Raw genomic sequence first — 23,572 nt, forward strand, 5'->3', positions numbered from 1 at the left:
TGGGAGCCCTATCAGAAGACCTAAGCAAAAGCTATCTACCATAGTGTCCTTTTTCAGTGCCTGCAAAAGTCTGTTAAACGAATATAACAAACACCTGCACCTCATGTTATAAATACATATTTTAGTCTTGAACTCATCTTAACTATCCCTTTCATTGACTTGGCATTTTCAGAGCAATTGGGTACTAAAATCTTCAGGGCTGTACCAGATTTGAGGCTCAAGAGTTTTTGTAGGCCCTTATTTTTTGAACGGAACCCCCAAATACATTCCGACTATGCTACCGTTTGGCTGCTTGGTAACATGTCAACTCTCGTTTGATGCCTTGTATATTTCACTAAATGTTTGCCTTCAATTCTAACCCCAACGCACTCGTGTTTAATTTCTGTGTCAGTGAAATTGCTCTTCTCAGAGGTGGCACCACAGGTCCAAAAGTGGTGGGGCAAAATGTTTTTACCATCTGCACTGACTCATTTTTTTAATACAGTCTATGCTTTAGCGTTCGCAGCAATGATTTGTTGAGGGGTGGTCAATGCTCTGACTCTGGGGCCGGGTTGGCTGTAGCGAGGAGATCACTGACTGACAGCATTAACTTGCAGTCAGCATTTGTCAAGCATTAACAGGCTGCAATTTGAAGTATTTTATCAACTTGTTCAATAGCAAGAAAAGTTTATCCATTGCAATGGTTAGTTTGTTTTTAATAGATAAATACAAAATTGGTGGGCAAATGCATACTTGCCACGTGTGCCGGCAGCTCTGACTCACCCAGGACCTGTCTTGTAGATGGTATTGTCAATCATGTACCATTACAACAAGCATTCCCATTCAGACAGCAACACTCAAGCTGAAAGCTCATTTCCAAAAATATAATTTTATTAGTTTCATTTTTAAATATGACATCAGGGCATGAAAAGGGTAGTGTGATGTATTAAAACTCAAAGGCCTTTTGGACTTCTGGGGTGTGGAACACAAAGCCAGACTCCGTGGCTTCAGTCTTCAGACAATCCTTCTCGTCCTAGAGAGGGGGATTAAACCAAGAAGGGTCCATTCACACGCATGAGAAATCAATGATCTGCAATAACCTTGAGCCTAAAGTTGTCGGCACAGTTTGAAACTCACATTGAAGTACTTTTCAATGAGGCTCTGGGCAGCTCGGTATACAGTGTCATTCTCGTGGTTCTGCAACATCTCAATGCGGTCCAGCCCTCCAAGTTCCTCCACCAAGAGACACAGCTTCTCAACCTCCCCAAGCTTTTCAGCTGCCTAGTAACATGAGGGACCAAGGACACCATCTTAATATCTTGATTTTTCCATTGAGAACAAACCAATTGGTCACTGAAAACACGTGACACCCAAGGTCACAGGTCCTGGTTAGTTCCCTACGCCTCACCATGAACATGTTGTTGATGGAGTCCAGGATGACCAGGATGGTCTTGGCATCTTTGACCTGCAGCATGGCGAGAACGCCTTCCAGTGCACCACTCTGCACCAGATGGACCACCTGCTCCACAGTGCCTCCGCTGGTGAAGTTGGTGATGGCCCACACCACCTCCCTCTGGGTCTTAAAGTCCCCCTTGAAAAAAATAATTAACGTCTCAAAACATGACTGAACGGTGAACCGATCAAGCAAAGCAGTCCCGACATCCTCCCGGTTTACGTTTCGAAGCAGGTCTACAAGTGGCGGGATCAGGCCGCAGGTGATCAGCTGCTGGATCTGCTGACAGGGACCCGCCGCGATGTTGGACACGGCCCAGGCAGCCTCCTTCTGGACGCTGGCCTTGGGGTGCTTCATCAGCAGGGGCAGCGCCGCCAGCACGCCGGCGTCGATAGCCGCCTGGGTCTGCACGTCTGAGCCGCTTACGATGTTTCCTATGGACCGCAGGGCTGGTGTCTGGAGGGAGAAAGCACACAACCAACCTATAAAACTTGACCCTCTGCAAGCTTGTTTTAGAGCAACAAAAAAAAAACGGGCTGACGAGTTTCTGGCCGCGTCCCTACCACCACGGTCAGCTCCTCGAAGCCCATGAGTGCCACCAGGCGGGGTACGATGCCGGTCGTCACCACGACGTCGATGCGCTCGTTGGCGCCGTCAGTTAGGTAGGAGACGGCCCAGCACGCGTCTGACAGGATGTCCTTATCACTCAGGTGAAGCAGCTGGATCAGCGAGGGCAGCAACTGCCGACGAAAAAAGCTCTGATTACAACATTTTAAGACTTGTCTGTGAACCAAGCACACTGGCAAAGCAGAGTATTCTGGGTACCTGCTTCACGGCCGACATGGGTGGGAAGGGGTTCTTGTTGCGGCAGAGGTTGGACAGGGTCCAAGTCAGGTTCCGCAGGTAGCCCACCTGGATAGGGAACAACAAGACGGCATAGACGGTTCTAAGGTACATTCCCCCTTTCAGTGTTACAAAGCCCAACCCCAACCCTTTTTTTTGACCTCGTCTTAGCCTAAATGAGGAAACATGAGGGTGCACATTGGCTTACAGGAGTACTAATAAAGTACGAGTACCTCTGGAGTGAGGACACATTGCACATGTAGGTTTTAGGGATCGTGCCAAGGACTAGGAAGACTCACAGGAGTGTCGGGGGTGATGCGAGTCAGCAGCGCAGGAATGACGTTGCATTCGATCAGAGCATCTCGATACGCCGCCCCGTCACCTGAGAAGAAAGTACAAACTGGTACCCATCTCAAGAAACATCTGGACGTGAGCGCAAGGGTCTGGTTGAGAGGATACCTGCGATATTACCCAGAGCCCAGACAGCCTGCTCACTGATGTGCAGCATGGGAGACGCCAGCAGTGATATGAAGGCCGGTATTGCGCCATGTTCAACCACCTGGAATACAGAAAGTAGCCTATACAGTTAAACATTAGATTGATATCCATCTGAAGAGCAATAGGAACAGTCACACACATAGCCATGAAACATTTTTATCAAGAGGGGGGGGGGGGGGGGGTGCAGTGGATTTTTAAGTCACATTATTTTAAAATATTGTGCCGTCAGCAGGGGGTGCTGCACCCCAAGCACCCCTAGTTCCCGCGGCAATGTTACACACCTGCTGTGTGTGCCACGAGGTGCCAGACGCGATGTTAGTGAGCGCCCACGCCGCTTCGAACTGCAGAGTCTGATCGTCATCTCTGCCGAGGAACTCCACAAAGCGGGACAGCAGCCCCGCATCCACGATCTCCTTCAGAGGAGGGTTTCGCTCTCGAGACAGCAGCTTTCTGAAAACAGGGAATTGTCGTCTTGAACACACTTCCTGCTTTCGAAATAGACGACCAACACTTGGAAGCGCACAAGCCTATTACAGGCCTTCACAGGCCACTTCCCAAGTTTTCGAATGGAAAAATGACAGGGTGCGAAATGTTGTGACCTTTGTAAATAAATTGCTCGCTGGTTTGATTACGTCAAGAAGTGTGTGATCATGCCTGATTTCCAATTCGTGAAGTTGACTCACCGGGCAGCTTGGCAACCTCGAGCCTGCCTGTCCTTGCAGTCACTGTTCACGTGGCCAATTATGTCCTCGATTGCTGTACTAATGGCCTAAAAACAATATTTGATTACTTTAAGCAGGCTAGACAAAACGAACACTACTTCAGTCCATCTACCTCGTGATTATCGGTGATGTACTCCGGTGACAAAGCCTTGTCGTCCGGTAGAGTAGAAATGTTTCTCCTTTTCAAGAAGTTCTCATTCTTATGTGCTTTCCGTAACTCAACGCACTCGGCGATTCGACGCTCACGAAGTTTCTACAGGTGAAAAAGAGAAGAATCTAAGAAATTAGAAGACTACAATGAAGTGCATCCCACAAATCGTGTCATGAATAAATTACATGTTGGCTCACCGCAGGTTCTTTCCCCTTGTTTTTGAACTTTGTCATACGTTCATCCACAACATTCTTCGTCGGCATGGTGAACTTTAAAGCACAAGTATATGGACGGAGCTTCTAGTCGGGAAACAAAGCTGTAGTGTGAACGATCGTATTGACATGCAGTTAAGTATGAAAACCGTGAGCTACAACAGGTGCATCTTGTTGTCAATGATTTGTTAGATATGCCATTTTCGGCGGGCTATAATATAGGCTATACTCATATTTATACCTGATTACATGAATGCTATGTATTCTTTCTAGTATTTTTGGGAAAGATAGAAAGAAACAAAAAAACATTTCTCATTTTCTGACTTGATTTTGAAAATAAGACATCAACCGGAAAATTATTCCAGAACACACAGACGACAAAAAGGGACTCATCATTGTATTAACAAAGAGTGCTTCGATACTCTTTGTTATTAGTCCTCAATAGCAATTCGGCTCTCAAGTTAAAGATATAAGTTAGCCTACTTAAAAATACAATATAAAAATATTTGTACTAAACTTTCAAATCAGTAACCTAATGTCCAAAAGCATGTGCATAAATGTAAAACCCCAAATGTATTTTTTTTTTAAAGCTATTTGTTCAAATTATTAATACCTTTGAATCAAACTGATTCTAATACTCGTGCATGCATCTGGGTGTCAACGATTTAGCTTTGACTGCTTGAATCTGACAGCCGCGGTCAAAATGCTTTCCACGCGATACTTCGATCTGAGCAACCATTGGTCAACTAAAACGCACGCGAGAGCGTCTTGATACTTCAGCCAATAGACGACACAAGTAACTTTTATTTTCATTTTAAAGATTCCTGTATAATCAGTAAACAAGTAATTCATAGACTTTGTCCAGTATTCATTACATTCTTGGAGATGGACAATGCACAGAAAACGGACTGCAGAGACATGGTCCGGAATAAACGGAGAAAAAGAGAAGATGAATCTAGCGCGGCCAAGGTGGCCAAAACTGACACAAGCGGCGGGTAACACAATAGCAACATTTTGTTTACAGCGAGATCTGTTTCACGTTGGATTTGTGTGTATTTCCAGACATAATGCCAATTACATCTACTGCTTCTATTATTATGTTGTAAAATTGTTGTATATATACATTATACAGTCATTGCAAGCCAAGTTTTAAGCCTAGCCCCTTTTCCGGTATTTCTAAGACACAAGTCATATTTCTCTGAAGATATCGTTTTTGAAATAATGTTTGAAATCAGGTCAGTGTCTGCGTAATGTCTTCGAACAATTGGCTATGTATTGTGTTACAAGACCATTCGTATTGTATTCCGTGTCCTGAAAAATCCATGACATCGATTTTACATCTTCTACCAGCTTGAAATCTTGTTATGATAAAGCAATGGAATCTGTAACTGTCCATGAAGTCATCAAGTATGGCGCCTCATCACTGCCAGGTGAGCTGTCTGTTAATTAAACACTGCATGACACCTAACTACACTTGTATGCTAACTAAAGGTTGCTACGCTTATCATGACAAACGGGAGGGAGAAACATTGTCTTTCTGATGTTGTATGTTTCTCAAGCAGGACATTTTTTTTTTTTTTAAGTACACAGAAATATCTACAGACACAGTCGTTAACAACATTAAACCCAGCCCAATACCACATGGCAACGTTTTACACAACTCAAATGAGTGATCGAGTGCATGATGTTGATAAATGAGATGCAGAGTGAGGAAGTCATGGCATGAACTGACCAGTCGTTGTCTGTTTGGTACAGCTAAACACTATGACCCTGACACGACTGAGCCAATCAGCTCTGGTCTTCAGACCCTGGATCAGTTGTTGTCGTGGAGACAGAGCGACGCCAACCCTTTTAACGTGGCAACAGTCCCCCTGGCCAAACGGGAGCCACCGCTGGCGAGCTGTCCGCGCAGGACGCTGGTGTCACATGATATGATGGGCGGTTACCTTGACGACAGGTATGTTGTCACATGTGGGTTCCTACATAGGTGTGACGTTGACGTTGTGTCCTTGGGCAAGGCACTTCACCCTACTTACCTCGGGGGGAATGTCTCTGTACTTACTGTAAGTCGCTCTGGATAAGAGCGTCTGCTAAATGACTAAATGTAAATGTAGTTTCCCTGTGTGTCTGATGCCAGACCCCAGGCCCATGGCCTCCATGTTTACCTTCTCTCCTTCCTGTCTGAGGTACGTTCAGGGGGCCTCGTCGGACGCTCCCTACGTCTTCTACCACTGGCAGTACATCGACATCTTCAACTACTTCAGCCACAACATGGTCACCATCCCCCCTGCCGTGTGGACCAACGCAGCCCACAGACACGGAGTGCTGGTGCTGGGTGAGACTCTGAAACAGTCCCTGTTCACTGACGATGCGCTGAGCGTACGCCAGTTAAGACGTGTTGATGTAACACAGTTATGAGGCTCAAGCACAAGACCCATGACTAGCTAGCTCATGGTTCTGTCAACAGTCTCTCGGAAGGTCTGCTGGGCCTTTTCAGTCACCGAGCAGCTAATCGTAGAATCTGATTGGCTGGCTTTCCAGGCACCTTCATCACCGAGTGGACGGATGGGAAAACGATCTGCGAGGACTTCCTGAAAGACGAGGAGTCTTACCGCGCTGTAGCTGATAGGCTGGTCCAGATCACGCATTACTACGGCTTCGATGGTTGGCTCATAAACATCGAAAACACTCTTAATGTGAGCACTGGGATATTATTTTTTTGCATCATGATGTAAAACATTATATGGTGGAGGGTAACTATCTGAAAGATGCAAAAATAAATTGTTCGTTCTGGCATTGATCTTAAAGTCTGCATATTCTGACATTATATTGTTCAAATTTTCTTCAGTTGAGGGTCACACTACCAAGCACACAAAGTCGTCCTAGCAAGTTCAGCGTATGTTGATTTCTATCTCTGTCGCCCCCTGGTGGTAGGAGGTGGCAGTGAAGAACACCCCTCTGTTCCTGCGCTACCTGACGGACCAGGTCCACGAGCGGGTCCCTGGCAGCCTGGTGCTGTGGTACGACAGCGTGCTGGTGGACGGCCAGCTCAAGTGGCAGAACGAACTCAACCAGTCCAACCAGTAGGTCGAAGGAACGAAGTCCTGATAAGTCAGTTATCTTTACACTTTCTGACTGAAAAAGCCTCTTCCCCTTTCTCTCACTCAGTCACTGTTTTTCTCTCTCTCTCTCTCTCTCTCTCTCTCTCTCTCTCTCTCTCTCTCTCTCTCTCTCCATCCCTCCATCAGAGTGTTTTTCGATGCATGCGATGGCATCTTCACCAACTACAACTGGACTGAGCAGAGTCTGGTTGGGATGGAGGCCTTCTCTGCGGCCCAAGGCAGGCTGGCGGACATCTACGTGGGCGTGGATGTGTTCGCCAGGGGGGAGGTGGTAGGAGGGAAGTTTGAGACCAACAAGGTAAGGGTCGGGTGACCAGATGTGCACTTGAGTGTTCTTAAGAAGTGATTTATATGAGATGGTGTGTGTGTGTGTGTGTGTGTGTGTGTGTGGCGCTAAACCTTCAATGTCTCCAGAGCTCCAATCTCTCTTGTTCAGGCCCTGGAGTTGATTCGTAAACACAATCTGTCCACGGCCATCTTTGCTCCTGGATGGGTGTACGAGACCCTCTCCGACAAGACAGAGTTCCGCAATAACCAAGACAAGTGAGCTCACCATTGTTGCAGCATGCTGGTCACCAAATCAACTTGCATTGTTTCTAACCTACCGCATAGGACTGCAACAGACTGTTTCATTGAAATAAATTATTATTATGAATAAATTATTTCCTTTTTGTTGTTGTTGTTGTTGTTTTTTGTTTACTGGGCATTCATGCTGTGACATCACATCCTGTTTTCAGGTTCTGGGGTCTCCTGTCTGACTTCCTGTACATCCACCAACCGGCCTCTCCGCTTCCCTTCTTCTCGTCCTTCTGCCAGGGGTTTGGGATGAAACTCTACCGGAGGGGACAGGTACTGTGCATGAGGAAGGAGAAGCAACACGCAAATATGGAAGTCGATTGAATGTGACAAAATGGCCGCCGATGTACACCACCAACTGCCTGTTGTCCTGCTTTTCCCTGTGCAGCCAGAGGTGGAAGAGAGCTGGTTCAATCTGAACGGCCAGGAGCTGCAGCCCCTCTACTACAGGGAGGAGCTGGAGGAGGGGGGCTGGATGAGGACACGAGGCTGCCCCGAGGATGCCTGGAACGGGGGCTGCTCCCTGCTGGTGGAGGGCCTCCTCCCCTCCAGCCTCTCCAAAGTCTCTGCCAGGTAGGGAGGAGGAGGCGGTGTGTGTGTGTGTGTTTGTTTAAACAGTACAGCTACTGGATTGATGAATGCAAATCATCTCCATTGTCTCTTTTACCCTCCATACCATTTGATCCCTTCTCTTTACTGTTGTTGTGTCAAATTGGGTTTTGCTGTGTGCCATTCAATACTTCCCGTGCGATGCGTTTGTATGGACACTGTTGAGGCTTCGTGGACTCCAGTGTGACCAGCTGTCATGTTGTCTCTTCTCTGTCTCTCTCTCTCTCCCCCATCAGGATCTTCTCCCTCCACGTGCCGCTGGCCTCCACCACGTTTGTTTCCCTCATCTACAAACCGTCTGCAGGGGTCACCGTGTCACTGGAGCTCAAGACCAGCGACGCGCCGCTCTGCACACAGGAGGGGGCCCAGGACATACTGAGTGAGTCGCGCACTCCATCTCCCGCTGGCTGGAGACGGCCTCTTAGTTCCAGCACGTACAAAACAGACTGTGTGTGTGTGTGTGTGTGTGTGTGTGTGTAGCCAGCAGTGTCTATCCAGAGGCTCTGCAGGAGGAGCACCAGTTGGTGAGGCAGTTCTCCCAGAGTTGTGGCCAGTGGAACCCAGAAGGCTGGACTGTGAGGTACTGTCCCTCCCTCACCTGCTAGCCTGCTAATCATGACCTGCCTCGTACGTCCACGAGAGACCCTCCTGTGGTCTGCAGCAACATCTACTCTTGTCAGACTTCTACCTCAGTCCCCTATCCGCTTCTCACCTGTACACAGCCTAATGTCCCACACCTATGTCTTCTCTTACGTGAATGATCTTGATTTATTGGACTTGTCTCACTTGGATCCATTTAGATTTGATCTGAAGCTCCTCGTATATTTCTGGCGTACGCCTTACTCCTCCTGTCCCCTGGGGGGCGCTGTCTGTCTGCAGGTGTTCCCAGCTGCAGCTGAAGGGCTGCGCTCTGAGGGACGTGTGTGTGAGTGTATGCCGGGAAGGGGAGGCTCAGGACACGCCTTTTTCCTGCAGGATTGGGGAGATCATGGTGAGGCTCTCTCCACGTCCCCCGACACACACACACACACACACACACAGACACTTAACGTTAATGTTTTTATCAAGGGGAAGTTGGCTCACTAGGTAAGGGCCCTGGCCTAATGCGGGTGCCTGGGTTCGAATCCGGTTTAGGCCAGTTCCTACATGTCTTCCTCTCTCTCTCTCTCTTCCTGCTTTCAAGGCTCTCTCCATCTGTCCTATTAATAAGTTGTGCCAACAAAAGGCCCCAAAAAAGAGAATAAAATTGAATTTTTAAAACAAGAAATATGACTTAACTGTGTCTCCTTGTCCTCCCTCCTCTTCCTCCTCTTCCAAGGTCCTAGATGCCAGGAGCTTCTCTGTTCCTCCCGACCCTGTCAAAGACCTGGGCCTGCACGACCTAGTCTGGCTATCCGTCACCAACCCTGACGACTCCCCCCGCCTCGTCCTCAACGCCACCCTGCGCTGGTGCTACCCGGCCCAGCTGGTGCGCCACTTCCGGATTCACTGGCGCCGACTGAGGGGGCCCGACCCCCGGATCCCCCCTGGCCGGCTGGCTCTGGTGGGCCGGGCTCACGCGCCCCTGTTCCGCCTGTCGGAGCTGGACGTCCCCAGGCCCCCGGGTCTGCTGGAGCTGGTGGTGGAGCCGGTGACCAGGGAGGGCTTCCTGGTTCCGGAGTCCCAGTGGGGAAGAATCAGTCTTAGCTACACAGCAGAGCAGGAGGCCGTGTCTCAATAGTCCAGAGTCGCTTCCTTCCCTGGTCTGCTGTGTTTGTCAGTTTAAAGGTTGTGGTCCCGGTGGGTGCTTCAATCAGGCAGATCGCTGTGTCTACTTACGTGCTCTGATTTGCAGCTCACTGCAAGAAGAAGGAGTTGGGGCTTTGGATAGGGAAATACAATTAGTGGATTGATTGAGAGACATTTCCCAGTTCCTTGCCTTATACAAGCCATGCAACACATCTTGAATATTGGTTTTAGTAATATGCATAAATGCACCACAAATACTGTGAGAGTAAAGTGGAGCAGAATATAAGACATGAATATAAAACGTTTTTTTTATACATTTTCTTAATGGAAACTGCATGATGACTAGCCTTATCGTACAGCAGAGTTTATACCCTTCATTTTAAGGATTAGAAAAAGCCTTGAGATTGTATTCCCATCAACTCTGGGACAGTTGCGGCACTTCAAACACAAATGCATGTATGGATGTAATAATAAAAAAGAATTATTCTGTGTTATTGCTTAACTATTATAGATTTGTCTATGGTTTGAGTATGAAACAGCCATTTATTTAAAAAAAAGTTTATTGTTCGTTAAGTTTACAAAAAACAATCACTTATGAGGAAAGTCCATGAGCATCCATCTTAAGAAACGACTGTCTGAGATTTGGTATTGATCAGTATAGTAAATACAGTCTGCTGTATAGAACAGAATGCCGTTGGTGGTGATTTGTCTTGATTGTCTGAACTGATGGAGAGCCATTCCAGCTGGCATCAGTGTGTGTGTGTATGAGAGAGAGAGAGACAGAGAGAGAGAGAATCAGTCCTGCTGGGTCACCATCTTCAGCATCTGTAAGGCCATGGGTCCCTGGTCTGAAGGGATCTGTCATAAGTAATACAAAAAGAAAAATCTGTCAAAAGAATGCCACTCTACAACAACCATGTACTCTGTAGAATTTCAAAAAGATAGTGATCTTGTAATAAAAACATATTTCAAACTGCCAACGGTCCTTAACCCTGAGAATACTGGCAGTTTAAGTTGCATCCAGACCAGCCCCCTTTACCATGTGTCCTGCCTTCAGGATCCAGTAGAAGGAGAAGTTCTTGTAGGTCTTACAGAAAGCTCCAGTCATGCCCGGGGACTCGGGGTCATCCAATGGCGTCCATTTCAGCTTGTTGAACCCTTGTAGGCCCGCCCACTTCAGCTTCTTCACCCATTCCTCTTGACCTGCGCCAATCACCGCACACAACCAATCAGGGATTAGTCGGTGAGCGCGGTCATGTCAACTTTGTTGACAATCTTTCCTCATGTCAAATTATTTAATGATTTATTAGTCAATAGATTGAACTGAACATGTCATCATGTCTATGTCACAGTCGATTTGAAGGATGTATTTTTGATAACTTGAACAACAAAAGATTGTCTAAGTGGACCAGCAGCTGATGGGTGAATGTGAGTCACGTACCCATGGTGTCCACGATAAGGTCCAGTTGACCGTTGTAGACGGTGACGTTCACCCCAGCGTCCAGCAGCTGGTCGACAATGTCCACCACGGGCCTCATGAAGTCTCCGGCCATGCTGCTGAACACCTCCTCTGCCTGGCCTGGGAGGACCAAGACAGAGACCGAGGAGGAAGTCATCGGGACAAAGTAGAAAAACCGACTCTGGCACACCACGAAGTGAACCAAAGATGTTCTTATACCGTGTGTGTGTTTCATTTTTTCCTTCAACTATGATGGTAGAATCTATACATGATCCACTTCTTTGTGGAACAGTACAGTACCTCCCCAGGTGACGTTCTGAGGGACGATCCCCAGCTTCTTCCGGATTGGTCCATTCATCAGCTGAGCGAGTGATTGGCGGTGGAGGGGGCGAATATGGCGGCGCATCAGCCTGGCTGAAGGAACAAACATAAGTAAAATTAATATAAAAGAGTTTATTTACATTTTAGTCATTTAGCAGACGCCAGAGCGACTTACAGAAAGTACAGGGACATTCCCCCGAGGCAAGTAAGGTGAAGTGCCTTGCCCAAGGACTCAATGTCATTTGGCACAGTCGGGAATTGAACTAGCAACCTTCAGATTACTAGCCCGATTCCCTAACCGCTCAGCCACCAGATAAACTGCCACTAAATAAACAGAAGATATGGGGAATTTCCCTTAGATGGCCTGCTTGGAGCAGATGTGGGATACAAGATTCACACCAATAGACTAGAATAATCCAATGACAACATTTGAGAAACTCACTGATGAATCCTTCTCCTGCAACAGAGGTCATTTTCTCATCAGGGTCCTGGGTGAGGATGTTGTAGAAGTTGACTCCATTTGTGTTCTGAAATCAGTGGAGACAATCCAAGGACAGAAATTACACTTTAAATCTTTATGATGGCTGAAATGACAGATCCCGGCATGCATAATCACAACATACACCTATATGCATTGTGGGCGTCACTATACAAGATGGGTAGACTTAACTTGTATCGAACTAGCCTAGCCTCCATCTGGACTCGTCAGAATGGCGTACGGTTGTGTTAGTGTGACTGACCTGCTCCACCACCGTCTCTGTGACCGACCACAGCTCTGTGGCCTTCTGGTAGAAGCCCTGCTCCACAGCCTGCTTCACCGCCTCCGCCGCACCCGTCACTTCTTTCAGGCCGTAGTCATCCAGCAAGGACTGAGCAGGGGACACATTACAGAGTCAGTAACGTAAAGCACTTTGAGCGGCAATTCTTGAAATTTGCTATATACATGAAGTCTTATTAGTAGGGACACAACTACATTACCCAGTATGCACTGCCTATTCTAGCTACATCACTTCATTGTTTACCGTCCCCGGGCTGTAGTCATTTAGCAGAGATTGGGAGTTGGATGTGATGCTAGTTCTACTAAGCTATGCTTAAAAGGTCAATTCTGTGGGTAACACTACGGTGTCAGCTTGACCAGATTAACCAGCCACTTGACAGAAGAACTATAGTCAACAGGAGGATTTCACATCACATGATTGTCTTTAAAATAAACATGTAGCACTAGCAATCTTACTAGTGGGTGTGTGTGTGTGTGTGTGTGAGAGAGAGAGAGAGCTGTAATCACCGTGGTGTAGAGATAAGGCCCCCAGGTCATCACAGAATCTGCAAAAAACAGAAGTTGTGTCACTATCCATCACATGACAGCTTGAGTATCCAAGTGAGGACTATCGTGGTAGGAAAACATTAGCCAGGCTGACTTTGGCTGGGGAGCTACAACTGTCTGTCCATGCAGAAAAACGGCTGTGCCAGGCTGAAGTTTTGCAAGGTGGACATAAACGGCACTGTTAAGTTTATATGGTCATATAATACTCAGTAGTCAAAACTAAGCACTTCATCTGATGTTATGAAGATAGTCTGGTACAGACTACATATGCACACTAAAAGTAAGTGGGGTAATTAGAGTATGATGATCCAGGTTTTGGCGATTCTTCTAAGTAATGTGCATTCTTCTGTCAGTCTGTCTCTCCGTCTGTGGTTCGAGAGGGATGCTGTCAGATGTTCCACAAGGGCATTACTAGATGTTCTAGGTGGGGGTTGTTCCTATACTGACCCAGCGGAGATATCCAGGAGTCCCCAAGGGCAACGCCAGCAAAATTACATTTCAAGGTCCCTTTTTGGATGGCCTGAAAAGACAAATATGACACACATATCACACACAGACACAATTGATATTTTTCAGGAAGCCAGAACTCATTTCGGCACCATAACATCAAAGTTTCCCTCTGTGTAAAGCTCTGTGTCACATGACGGTGAATATCTAGTCTTGACACTCAGACAGAACTTGTCCAAACATGTGACTCACACCTGTAAAATCTCCAGGATTTTACTGCCAGTTGGCAACATCGACAAACGCTAGGGACAAACAGCTCGGCCTTACCTTGGTGAGTTCCAAAGAGATGGCAGCAGCCATTTTCCCTCCGTAGGACTCAGAGAAGATGTAGAAGGGAATTGTCTGCAGAAGATAATCACGTCAGACTAAGAAGGATTGACACAACACCAGTCAGGGCAGAGCATCCAGATTTACTATTTACGTCAAACCCTGTTCTTGGAGACTTCCCACCCCACCTATGGATGGTGGTTCTCTAAGAATAGTCAGGCACTGCTCTACCAAAGACCGGATATCCATAGTGGCTTGCGCTGCTGTATCCATTATCAATCTGGCAAAAAATACAGTTTGGGGGACATGTAGTGCTCTTAACTTACCTGGAAGTCTTTGTTATTGGCAAAGAATTGCTTAAGCAGGACCAGCATGTCTGAGGCGACCGTGGCCACATTGGTGGCATACGAGTCAGGCTGGTCAGTGTAGCTGAAGCCGGTCCCTACCGGGTTATCCACAAACAGCACACTGGAGGTTTGGACCTTTAGGACAACACAGTATTGTAACGACCAGGAAGTGATGTCAAAAATGTATATGTTTACTGTGATGACAGTTATGTCCAGATGGTTGAGCATTACCCAGCTGGTTTTCCTGGGCTGCAGGTCCCTGTCAAGGGGTCCAATCTCCTCAAAGTTCCCAAAGCCACTGCCAGATCCTCCTGGACCGCCCTGGAGACGAGACAGGGAAAACCCAAACCAACGTTTTGCGATAAATGAATACCAAAATCATCTATCTATTTAGAGCAGCAAGGTAACTGGGCTTCGTTCTGTGACCCACCTGCAACCACATCACAAGAGGGAGTTCAGTGTAACTTGCGGAAGGGCTGTCAGCATAGTACAGCCACCAGAACATGTGGGCTCCCTCGCGGACATCCACGTAGCCCCAAGTCTCTTTGGCTCGTACGGGATTCGACAGCCCTGTGTGGAAGATCACGTGATCATCATTAATAAGTACAGTTTGATCTTCGGGTAGACCGTCTGTCAGGGATAATGGATGTTCTTACTTTCACTATCGGTAATTTCCCCAAAAAAATAATGCAAAAACGAATGAGAAGAACTGGGACCCTTTTGATTAGATCATAGGTACAGTACAACCCTAACAACAAGTTACCCTCAGAAGTTAACCTCTAATTTCTAGCTATGTAAATTAGCCTCAAGTGTCCCTAAACATTGTATTTAATGGCTAAATCAAATTAATTCTTACCAGCATCAATGACCAAGAAGATCGCCACAACAATGCCCCACAAGCTTGCTTTTGACGACCCCATTGTCTCAGCCAAGATGACAACAACGTCGATTGCTACCGGGCGTGAAACTGGTGGTACTGAGGAATGGGAACTCTAGTCATATGATCAGACGAACAGCTGACCGAAACAGTAGGTGTGCACGTTTTATATCTCAGTGTACTCCGAATAGGCGGAGTTTTAACTTTTGCATTTCATCAGAGTGTAAAAAAGCTAAAATACCGCCCTCCCATGCAGCAATGTATAGATACACATGAGATTGTCAGGATGTATTTCAAAATAAAAGTTCCCCATGTGGTACAGGGGGGCACAAGGGCGAGATATAGATATTTTAAGAGTGTTTAATTAGTACATTTTTATTGTCTACTGTAGATCTCATATTTATGTAAATTCTGAAGTGATGTAAGTTTAGGCTTAGTATGTCCTAGTAAATATGTGATTTAATTCCACTCCAAGCCGACAGGTGACAGTAAGCTTGAACACCCTACATGAGACTGGCAAAGTTTTGTTAGCGCGAGCTCCTCAAACTCAACACCGGGTCGCACGTTTCGTGCAGTGTGAGGCAGCAATGGCATCCTCAAGTGTTAATTCAATACGAGTTCGACTGTATTTTGATTATCCGCCACCTGCTGTACCCGACTGTCGCATGTGTTGGGTGCTTGTAGACCTAAATAAATGCCGGGTGGTTGCGGATCTTGCCAGCATCATACGAGAGAAGTTTGACTTCAGCCGTAAAAACGTCTTGAACTTGTACATTGAGGACTGTTACCTGCCACATACAGAGAGCATTTACGTGGTCCGCGATAACGACAGCATCAGGTACGTTCAGGTTTCCTTATTAAGATCTGGCTTGATCCATACATGTCCTGCGAAACATAATAAAGATGGTGGCTAACTAGTCCAACAATAACCATATATTGGAACGAATACCAAGGCCTACCTGGCTTAAACAATGCGTATCTCTTCATGACATGATCTGCGATCATCTCATATCGTTTCCCACAGTATTGTTATGAACCTTTCTGTCCTGTGTTTGGTGACAGGGTGAGAGTGGACAGGCTGACTCCAGTGAGTGGTCTGGAAGCCAGCTGTCCCTCCGCTGCTGGTGGAAACACCAAGAAGAGAGGGAGAGAAGCAGAACAGGAAGAACCGGCCGAGAATGGAGTGAGTGTGCCGTGGAAGACAAAGAAGAAGAATAAAAAGAAACACGACAAGAGCCAAGAGAGAGAGTCCACCCAAACTGCAGACAATGACAGGAGTAAAGAAAAGAAGAAAAAGAAGAAAGAAAAGAAGGGAAAGGAGGGAGGGGAGAATCTGGTCTCTACTCCCACCAAATCTCCTTCAACCCCCATTTCCCAGCCTGGCAAAAGTACCAAGGAGGTCCTACCAGCTCCTGTTAACAGAAAAGTGTCCACAACCAGACAAAATGTCTCCACAGATTCAAGTGACAGTAGCACGGAGGAGGAAGTGGTTCCCAAAAAGACACCCACGCAAAAACCACCCTCCAAAACACCCTCCACTCTAACCCCTACTGCCACTAAAGACATTCCAAAAGCGAAAACGCCTGCTACCAAACCACGTCCGCCTCCCCCATCATCTTCATCCGAGACAGATTCCTCCTCGGATGAAGCAGCCCCCAGCAAGGCACCAGCCAAACCCCCACCTAAAAGAACTCCTTTGCCCAAACCCACTTCCTCCCCCGCTAACACCATACCCTCAAGCCCTATAGCGGGCGCCAAAAACAAAGTCACTCCGTCAGGGCCGCAGTCGCTTGGTCTACCTCCTCAAACTACAAACTCTTCCCATTTAGCCAACGGGTCCACTCAGCCTTCCAAGAAGGTTCCAGAAAAGCCTGGTGGTTCTGACTCGGACAGCAGCAGTGAGGAGGAGATCAGACTGGTTATCAAACGTCCAACCCAGGGTGGGATGGGTCTGGCCGTCGCACCTGCCGTGGGTGACCCCTCCTCGGCCTCCAGGGGTAGGGGTAGGGGGAGCCCGAGTGGTGGAGAGAGGGGACGGTGGAACCCTAGGGGTGGTGGTAGACCAGGTAGGGGTGCCCTGGGACAGGGTAGAGGTGGTGGAGAGCAAAATGGAGGGCGAGGCTTTTCTTTTAACTACGAGGATTCACAGCCGCAACAGAAGCCATCTCATCACAGTGATTTACTGACAAACATCTCCGTGGTTTCCCAGGTATGCCATTTTTCCTGAATGAGATTATTCCTATTATATGAATAGTGTAATGTGAAGAAATGTCCATCAGGATTATATATATATGTATATATATATATGTATATGTATGTATGTGTGTATATATGTGTGTGTGTGTGTGTGTATATATGTATCTAAAACAGGTTAATGAGGTCTGGTCATTAGGGAAAATTATTATCTTGTATCATATTATTATATTAAATCATTGTCTTACTTTGCTCTAACTTGTTTAAATGAACAAATCTATCCATGTTGAAGTTTACATTTTGTTTTTGCTCGTAGAACCCTGTAGCTAGCGACCCCAAGCGGGACTACAGTACCTTCCCTCTCCTAGCAGCTCCTCCCCCGGTGGGACAGAAGATCGCCTTCAAGGTACGACAGCCAGGGGGCGCTAGACCAACAGTCATCACACACTCGCACACCTCATTAGGTGCATGCTCCAGTTAGAGCCGTGGTTCTCAACCCTGTTCCTCAGGGACCTCTGTCCTGCATGTTTTAGATGTTTCCCACACTTGATTCAAATGAATGGTCGTTATCTAGCTCAGCAGAAGCCTGGTAACAACCATTCATTTGAATCAGGTGTGTTGAAGCAGGGAAACATCTAAAACAGAGGTCTTCAACCCTGGTCCTCAGGGACCCCCTGTCCTGCACGTTTTAGATGTTTCCCTGCTCCAACACCACCTGATTCAAATGAATGGTTGTAACCAGGCTTCTGCTGAGCTAGATAACGACCCACTCATTTGAATCAGGTGTGTTGGAGCAGGGAAACATCTAAAACATGCAGGACAGGGGGTCCTTGAGGACCAGGGTTGAAGACCTCTGATCTAAAACATGCAGGGCAGGAGGTCCCTAAGAACCAGGGTTGGGAACCACTGAGTTAAAGGACCTATAGGGTGGTCGTGCCTGAGCCAATGTCTCCTGCACACAGCAGTAGCATTAGCTAGCTATGCCGAGAAGCCAAGCTTGATAGTTAGCCTTTGTAAAGGGAGCTTTTCTCAAGTCTCTGACAAGCCTACCTGAATGGGTGCCCTGTAGCCACGGCTGTAACACAACAAACAGGCCACATAGAACAAACCATGACAACTAAGGCTTCAGTCTAACCAAGGACACTTTCATCTGGCTAAATAACGCCATCTTAGCATTTGGGAAGGAGAGCTGTGTGTGTCTGCTTTCGTGTCAGCATCCTGTCCTGTGTCTTCACAGCTGCTGGAGCTCACAGAGAACTACACACCAGAGGTGTCAGAGTATAAAGTAAGTAAAAATAGCTTGACGCAACAATGACGTCTCTCACTCTAAGGAGAGGAGGAGACTTTAAAATGTCCCTGATAACCTTCCATATGTGATTGTGTTGTGCACGTTGATATTGGATCACTATTCATTGGAGGGAGAATGTTCTTGACGGCTAGTTTTGCGCAGTGCACTTACACTTCACACTTTTTTTTTTTTTTTTTCTCCTCAGGAAGGGAAGCTAGTCAATTTTGACCCAACCAACAAACAGATTGAGCTGCAACTACTCTCAGCATCTCAAGGTAAAACCAAATCCTGAAGCATTAATACTAGTGTTTAATGTGAGCGAGCCACCGTGACCCTTTGGAGTGGATGGTACAGCACCAAAGCCCTCTAACATGTCCAGCAACACGTGTGCCCCAGCAGCCATAGAGCTTTTGAACAGGCTCTCCAGTTTGGAAATATTGTGGTTTACGACATTTAAACATGTATATGGGGGGGGGGGGGCGATATGTTTGTATTTTACGTATTTTTTCTCAACATGGCTCAAATAGTGACCTTGGCATGAAGGCACGCATTCTACCCTAACAAAGGCAGTACTGTACCCGCCTCTCCCTCAGCGTTCGTGCAGCCAGGGAAGTTTGATCTGGTGTACGAGAACGCAGATGGCTCTGAGAGCGTGGAGTACGCCGTGGCCCGGGGATCACGGGTAAGGCATCTCAACCATGACTGTGACTCCTCCCACAATCATGTTTCACTCAAAGCATGCATTTACAGGTGTATATACAGAACAGTCGAATGCTTTGGTGAAGTACTGAGCCGAAAGGAAATTGGTGCAGCCGTATGTTAGGTTATTGGGGTTTGCTTCTTTATGTCACCAATATGTTTTGGACCTTTTTTTAAAATGTATGTCTTCTCTATGATGCCAAAAGGCCCAAATGGGCTTCATAAATGTTGTTTTGCTTGCCGTAAAATTGGATAATGTCACTAAGCACCCCACTTGCAGTGACAAGCCTGCAGCAACACTGTTTGGAAGAGCTAAACCCCCCTTCTTTTGTCCTTTGCTGCATTTAAAAACCCCTTTCCATCCCTCTCTCTGAGCGAGGCCATTCACCCTGTGATCCTCCTTTTGACTGGAGGTGAACGACAGAATACTTGGTTAACAAAAAACAGCTGCATGCGCGAAATGCAGGTGTTGCGATTCTGTTACTATGGGGATGGACCGGTGACATCACTACCATTGAATCTGTGTGCTGTTATTTTGATGGTCTCTCCTGCAGGTGACAGAACGTTGGGAGTCGCTGATAGAGCCCAGGCTGATCATTTAGAAGCCCTGCTGGCATATTGTATGTGGCCACCCTGGACCGGTTAGTACTGCTGGACTGAAGCTCGCTGGAGGATATGTCAATGTCAGCACACTGTCAATATGTGGTGTATCTTATATCTCTTTTAAATTCATAAACTGACTTAAGACTTGAGCCCTTCACAAAGTAACAAATAACCGAAATCAGGCTTAAGATACGTTTTCTTCCCACTCCAAAATTCATGTTTATCCCCTTTCCTGTATTGAAAAAAACATTTGAACAGTATGGGTTAGTTTTCCCAGTTTACCCCAAATTCTGTGTTTTTTGATTGATGGGCACTATTTAGAATCTGACCTGGGTTCAACTGAATGCAAGTCATGATTAATGGTGGCTTTGATCATTTAACAGTGGGTTCTGCAAAACGTCCTTTCCTTTTAATGCTTTTGAATGCTGATAACATTTCTAATTGGAATTCCTAAATAAATACTGTTTTTGTAATAGCTTGACCGTGTGTTCTTTGAATCAACCAGTGCTGAAAATGTAAAAGACAAAGAGCAGTCATTCAGATAAAAAAAATATTTAATTTATACAGGTTGCCTTGCCAATTAATTACTAAAGACGCCTACAAGCGATTTACGTAATACATTTAATCCTCCATCGTAAATCGCACACCAGTCTTCGATACCCCTCTCGTCAATCGTGGTCCTTCCCTAGTTCCCATTCGACCAGCGATGCTGCTGATGTCACAACACCAGAGGAGCCAGGCAGTAGCGGAGAACGGGAATGATGGCGACTACCAAACGAATTCCCACGGAGTCCGTTTAACGTCTGTCACTGACAAACCGAACTCGACAATGGAAGGAAATGTTTTCCCCGATCAAGAACAGCTTCTGCAATTTCTGAAAAAGCTGAAAGAGGTGTTCGACGTATGCGACGAGGACGCAGATGGTTACATTCGGGTTGAACACTTCGTGGACCTCGGTCTTCAGTTCGGGCAAGGAGATGAGGTGGGTCTTAGCAATCAAACGGGGTTTATGGACGAGGATTGTTGAACATGAAAAATAAATAATTCCGATTTCTTGGTCAGAAGGGAAAGGGAAATGATTTGAGTTTGGAAACTACTAGATATTTTGTGTTGGCACTGATATATCAATAGCCTATTAGTAATTATAATATTGATTAGTCGACAGGTCTAAGGATGCTGTAAACATTTTTCAACGGTAGGCCTAAATGGACATTGTTTTCTGTCATTTTGTTAATTGGCTATTCCATATTAGCCCCTATAGTTGTACGAATTCACAATGACGTCAATAATCAATTAATCAATTATCGGACACAATTCCTGACAACATTTTGTGTTGGCCGAGAGACTGATACTGTGATAATTGTTTGGCGAATACAGTTTTGCAGTACTGTAGCCTACGTTTTAGGCCAGAGTAGGCTACCTATATTTCGCTTCATTCCTTTCCAATTCATTATACAGTCAAGTAGGCCTCCTACTCTTTAAAGAGAATCTGATTAAATTGACGTGCTTTAGGCTCACTGGAAAACGGAATAAAATATGTCTGTAATGCTTCGCCTATCAATCGAAGCTTGGCCGATAGTCTACTATTCATCCTCAGGTTTGACACCTGAGTTTATTTTTTACCAGCTGTCAGTCTCGAATGTCACGGTTGCCTGCATCTCTGATGGATGGTTTGTTGATCTGTCCCCTGAGAGGCATAATGTTTCATTTGTGGGCTGCATCTCTATCTGTGCTTAGATTTCCACATTAATCCAGAGATTCCTACTAAATTGCTAAATGTATTTAGTTGCTATCAACTTTTTGCCATTCCAGATGTGGATGACAGATGGGAAGAATTCCAGATGGGAAGAATATTTAATTTTTAAATAGTTGTTTTCATATTTCTATAATAAATAAATAAATAGAATCTCTGAGAAGGTTTGACATTTTCTCACCGCTGCTTAGCCTGCTAATGTAATTTAGCCGTCAGTGTCCTTCATAAACTGCAACCTTGGCCACAATTCCCTATGTCCTCTGTAATAAATGGCGGGGACACATACTGAATTCATGAAAATGTTATTGCCATTAAAACGCAGGACTGTGCAAAACATCACCTTTTTTTGCCAGAGGAAAGAACACTGATGAACTATTGCTGCTTTGGCCTGGAGACGTTTTTGCCTGTGTTCTTGGCATCTCTAGCATTTAACCTACAAATCATATGCCTTCCTACTAGACACTTTAAAACCCCTTTGTTACCTAGGCCTAAAGTATTTAAACAATTTCAAAAGCACGAAGCCTACCTGTCTTATTTGAAGGCTGACATAATGGGTGATATTCAATCAATGGTAGCCTATGGACATTTGACTAAATTGTAAAAAACCACCACAAAATGAAGGTATGGCTATGTGAAGGCATGGGCCTAGTCATTTTTAAGAGTTGTCCCACATGTTGTTTGGTGGATGTTACCATACATTTTTTATCAGACCATGACAAACCTCCTGTTGTCTTCTTCTGCAGTTAGGCTATAGGCTACTCTCCCAAGTCTCTCTATTTAAGCCATTAGGGCTTTTCAAACTGGGACACCCTCGGTTTGTCAGGTGACCTTATTCAAACCGCTCGCCCATCAGGGGCCGACATTGTTTGTTTATAATTTGCCCCCTCTTCCGCCACGTCTTGCCAAGGTCGTGAATTTTGCAGGTCGTTAAGCTTCGTATGAAAGCTCTGCTATGGCGGCCAAACGCTAAAAATAACAGCCTTGTGAAGCTTCTCTCTTCTCCCAGCTCTCCCCCCTTCGCACCGCTTCCACTGCAACCTTCTCTTCCGGCTCTGTCACCATGGCAATGGCAGCTTCGGTAGAGTGGTAGTTAGCAGGTAGAGGTCCTTTCTCCCAGGTTAGAGAAAGTAGGTTCAGATCATCATGTTCCAATACAAAGACTGGATTATCTTCATTAGCACCCTAGCCCTACAGTAACGCTTAATTAACATTCATTAACACCCCCTTTTAAGCATTATGTTCAATAGTGTTCAATTGGGAAAAGGGTGCCATTAGAGATGTAGCCTTTAGTTAAAGATTTGTTCATGTTGACTAGATTCCTGAATTAGAAAATGAAGGCAGAGGACCCCGTTTTTGAACGTTTTGTTGGATTTTTAGTTCTCAATAACGGAAAGGTTGTCATTGGAGAGGTAGCGTAGCCTTTACAGAAAGACGTGGTTAATTGAGTTTCCTAAATTAAAAAAACTTTCCTGTCAGGCCTGGCCATGACTAATGCCAACTAATGGTTTTAACAGTACACTCACCCAAGACAGATTAAATACACCCACTTGATACTTGTGACAGAGTCAGTGATACTGTAGGTAGCCTATTTGAAATGGTACTGTTTGAAAAAGTGCTAATGGACAGACGGATACCTCCTCAGCCCTCTTCCCAACTTTCTTTGGTTGTTGCTGTTAGACCTCCGTGTCTGGCATTTCTTTTGACCTGCATTTGCTCAGCACTGCATAGTTCAACACACCAATGACACCTCAAATGCGAGCCGTGTTTAGGATGCAATAGGGAGGTTTCCTCCACGACTTGAGAAGGCCACTTCCTGTAACATGTGAGGGCTACGTCCTCTGTATAACATCAGTCGTCTCTATAACGTTACTGATGTTGGCATAGGGAACACGGAAGGACACAAAGAACAAGACTGTGATGACTCGATGTTCTTCCGAGGACTGTTTCTGCATTCAGAATCAAGTTGATGAAAATCCTTGAGCCAAATGAAGCTGTCTGTAAGCTGAATGAAACATCGGAGTGCCTTAACAATCCACACACC

General features: G+C 46.0%; 5 protein-coding genes across 6 annotated transcripts in view; 3 read left to right on the top strand and 2 right to left on the bottom strand.

The window, feature by feature from the left end:
• Nucleotides 1–849: 849 nt before the first annotated feature.
• Nucleotides 850–3,978, bottom strand: kpna7 (karyopherin alpha 7 (importin alpha 8)). Its single transcript, XM_084677041.1, has 12 exons — nt 3,844–3,978; nt 3,608–3,748; nt 3,457–3,542; nt 3,055–3,223; nt 2,735–2,834; nt 2,575–2,657; nt 2,258–2,344; nt 1,996–2,172; nt 1,655–1,888; nt 1,388–1,570; nt 1,117–1,260; nt 850–1,012 (listed from the first exon to the last, which is right to left on the bottom strand). The coding sequence occupies exons 1-12, from the start codon at nt 3,907–3,909 to the stop codon at nt 926–928; spliced, it is 1,557 nt and encodes a 518-aa protein (XP_084533167.1). The 5' UTR covers nt 3,910–3,978; the 3' UTR covers nt 850–925.
• A 639-nt stretch (nt 3,979–4,617) lies between these two features.
• Nucleotides 4,618–10,457, top strand: engase (endo-beta-N-acetylglucosaminidase). The gene is made up of 14 exons (XM_084677038.1): nt 4,618–4,853; nt 5,209–5,288; nt 5,614–5,815; nt 6,045–6,193; nt 6,400–6,554; nt 6,793–6,941; nt 7,107–7,278; nt 7,417–7,523; nt 7,718–7,829; nt 7,945–8,129; nt 8,402–8,544; nt 8,646–8,745; nt 9,045–9,156; nt 9,484–10,457. Exons 1-14 carry the CDS (start codon nt 4,744–4,746, stop codon nt 9,883–9,885), a joined length of 2,178 nt encoding a protein of 725 aa, XP_084533164.1. The 5' UTR covers nt 4,618–4,743; the 3' UTR covers nt 9,886–10,457.
• On the bottom strand, nt 10,436–15,192 carry scpep1 (serine carboxypeptidase 1). Its single transcript, XM_084677042.1, has 13 exons — nt 14,975–15,192; nt 14,549–14,688; nt 14,350–14,439; nt 14,098–14,253; nt 13,772–13,846; nt 13,445–13,517; nt 12,959–12,996; nt 12,414–12,542; nt 12,116–12,200; nt 11,653–11,766; nt 11,335–11,472; nt 10,933–11,096; nt 10,436–10,751 (listed from the first exon to the last, which is right to left on the bottom strand). Exons 1-13 carry the CDS (start codon nt 15,036–15,038, stop codon nt 10,689–10,691), a joined length of 1,329 nt encoding a protein of 442 aa, XP_084533168.1. The 5' UTR covers nt 15,039–15,192; the 3' UTR covers nt 10,436–10,688.
• Nucleotides 15,193–15,347: 155 nt separating this feature from the next.
• Nucleotides 15,348–20,253, top strand: coil (coilin p80). 2 transcript variants are annotated; one of them, XM_084677039.1, is made up of 7 exons: nt 15,415–15,833; nt 16,058–17,204; nt 17,505–17,594; nt 18,426–18,473; nt 18,682–18,751; nt 19,070–19,158; nt 19,730–20,253. In XM_084677039.1, the coding sequence occupies exons 1-7, from the start codon at nt 15,583–15,585 to the stop codon at nt 19,775–19,777; spliced, it is 1,743 nt and encodes a 580-aa protein (XP_084533165.1). In that variant the 5' UTR covers nt 15,415–15,582; the 3' UTR covers nt 19,778–20,253. The 2 variants fall into 2 exon arrangements, 1 of the variants encoding a protein (XP_084533165.1); XR_014731696.1 differs by lacking the exons at nt 18,682–18,751; nt 19,070–19,158; nt 19,730–20,253 and having other exon boundaries at nt 15,348–15,833; nt 16,058–17,203; nt 17,501–17,594; nt 18,426–18,470.
• A 192-nt stretch (nt 20,254–20,445) lies between these two features.
• Nucleotides 20,446–23,572, top strand: part of rab11fip4a (RAB11 family interacting protein 4 (class II) a) — a 31,957-nt gene continuing 28,830 nt past the window's right edge. The window contains exon 1 of the mRNA XM_084678539.1: nt 20,446–20,760. Within this exon, the coding sequence (XP_084534665.1) occupies nt 20,485–20,760 (276 nt within the window). The 5' untranslated portion in view covers nt 20,446–20,484. The remainder of the gene's footprint in view (nt 20,761–23,572) is intronic.

The sequence above is a fragment of the Hypomesus nipponensis genome, chromosome 17 (assembly GCF_054491055.1).
Source record: "Hypomesus nipponensis isolate SF chromosome 17, ASM5449105v1, whole genome shotgun sequence".
Lineage (NCBI taxonomy): Eukaryota > Metazoa > Chordata > Actinopteri > Osmeriformes > Osmeridae > Hypomesus > Hypomesus nipponensis.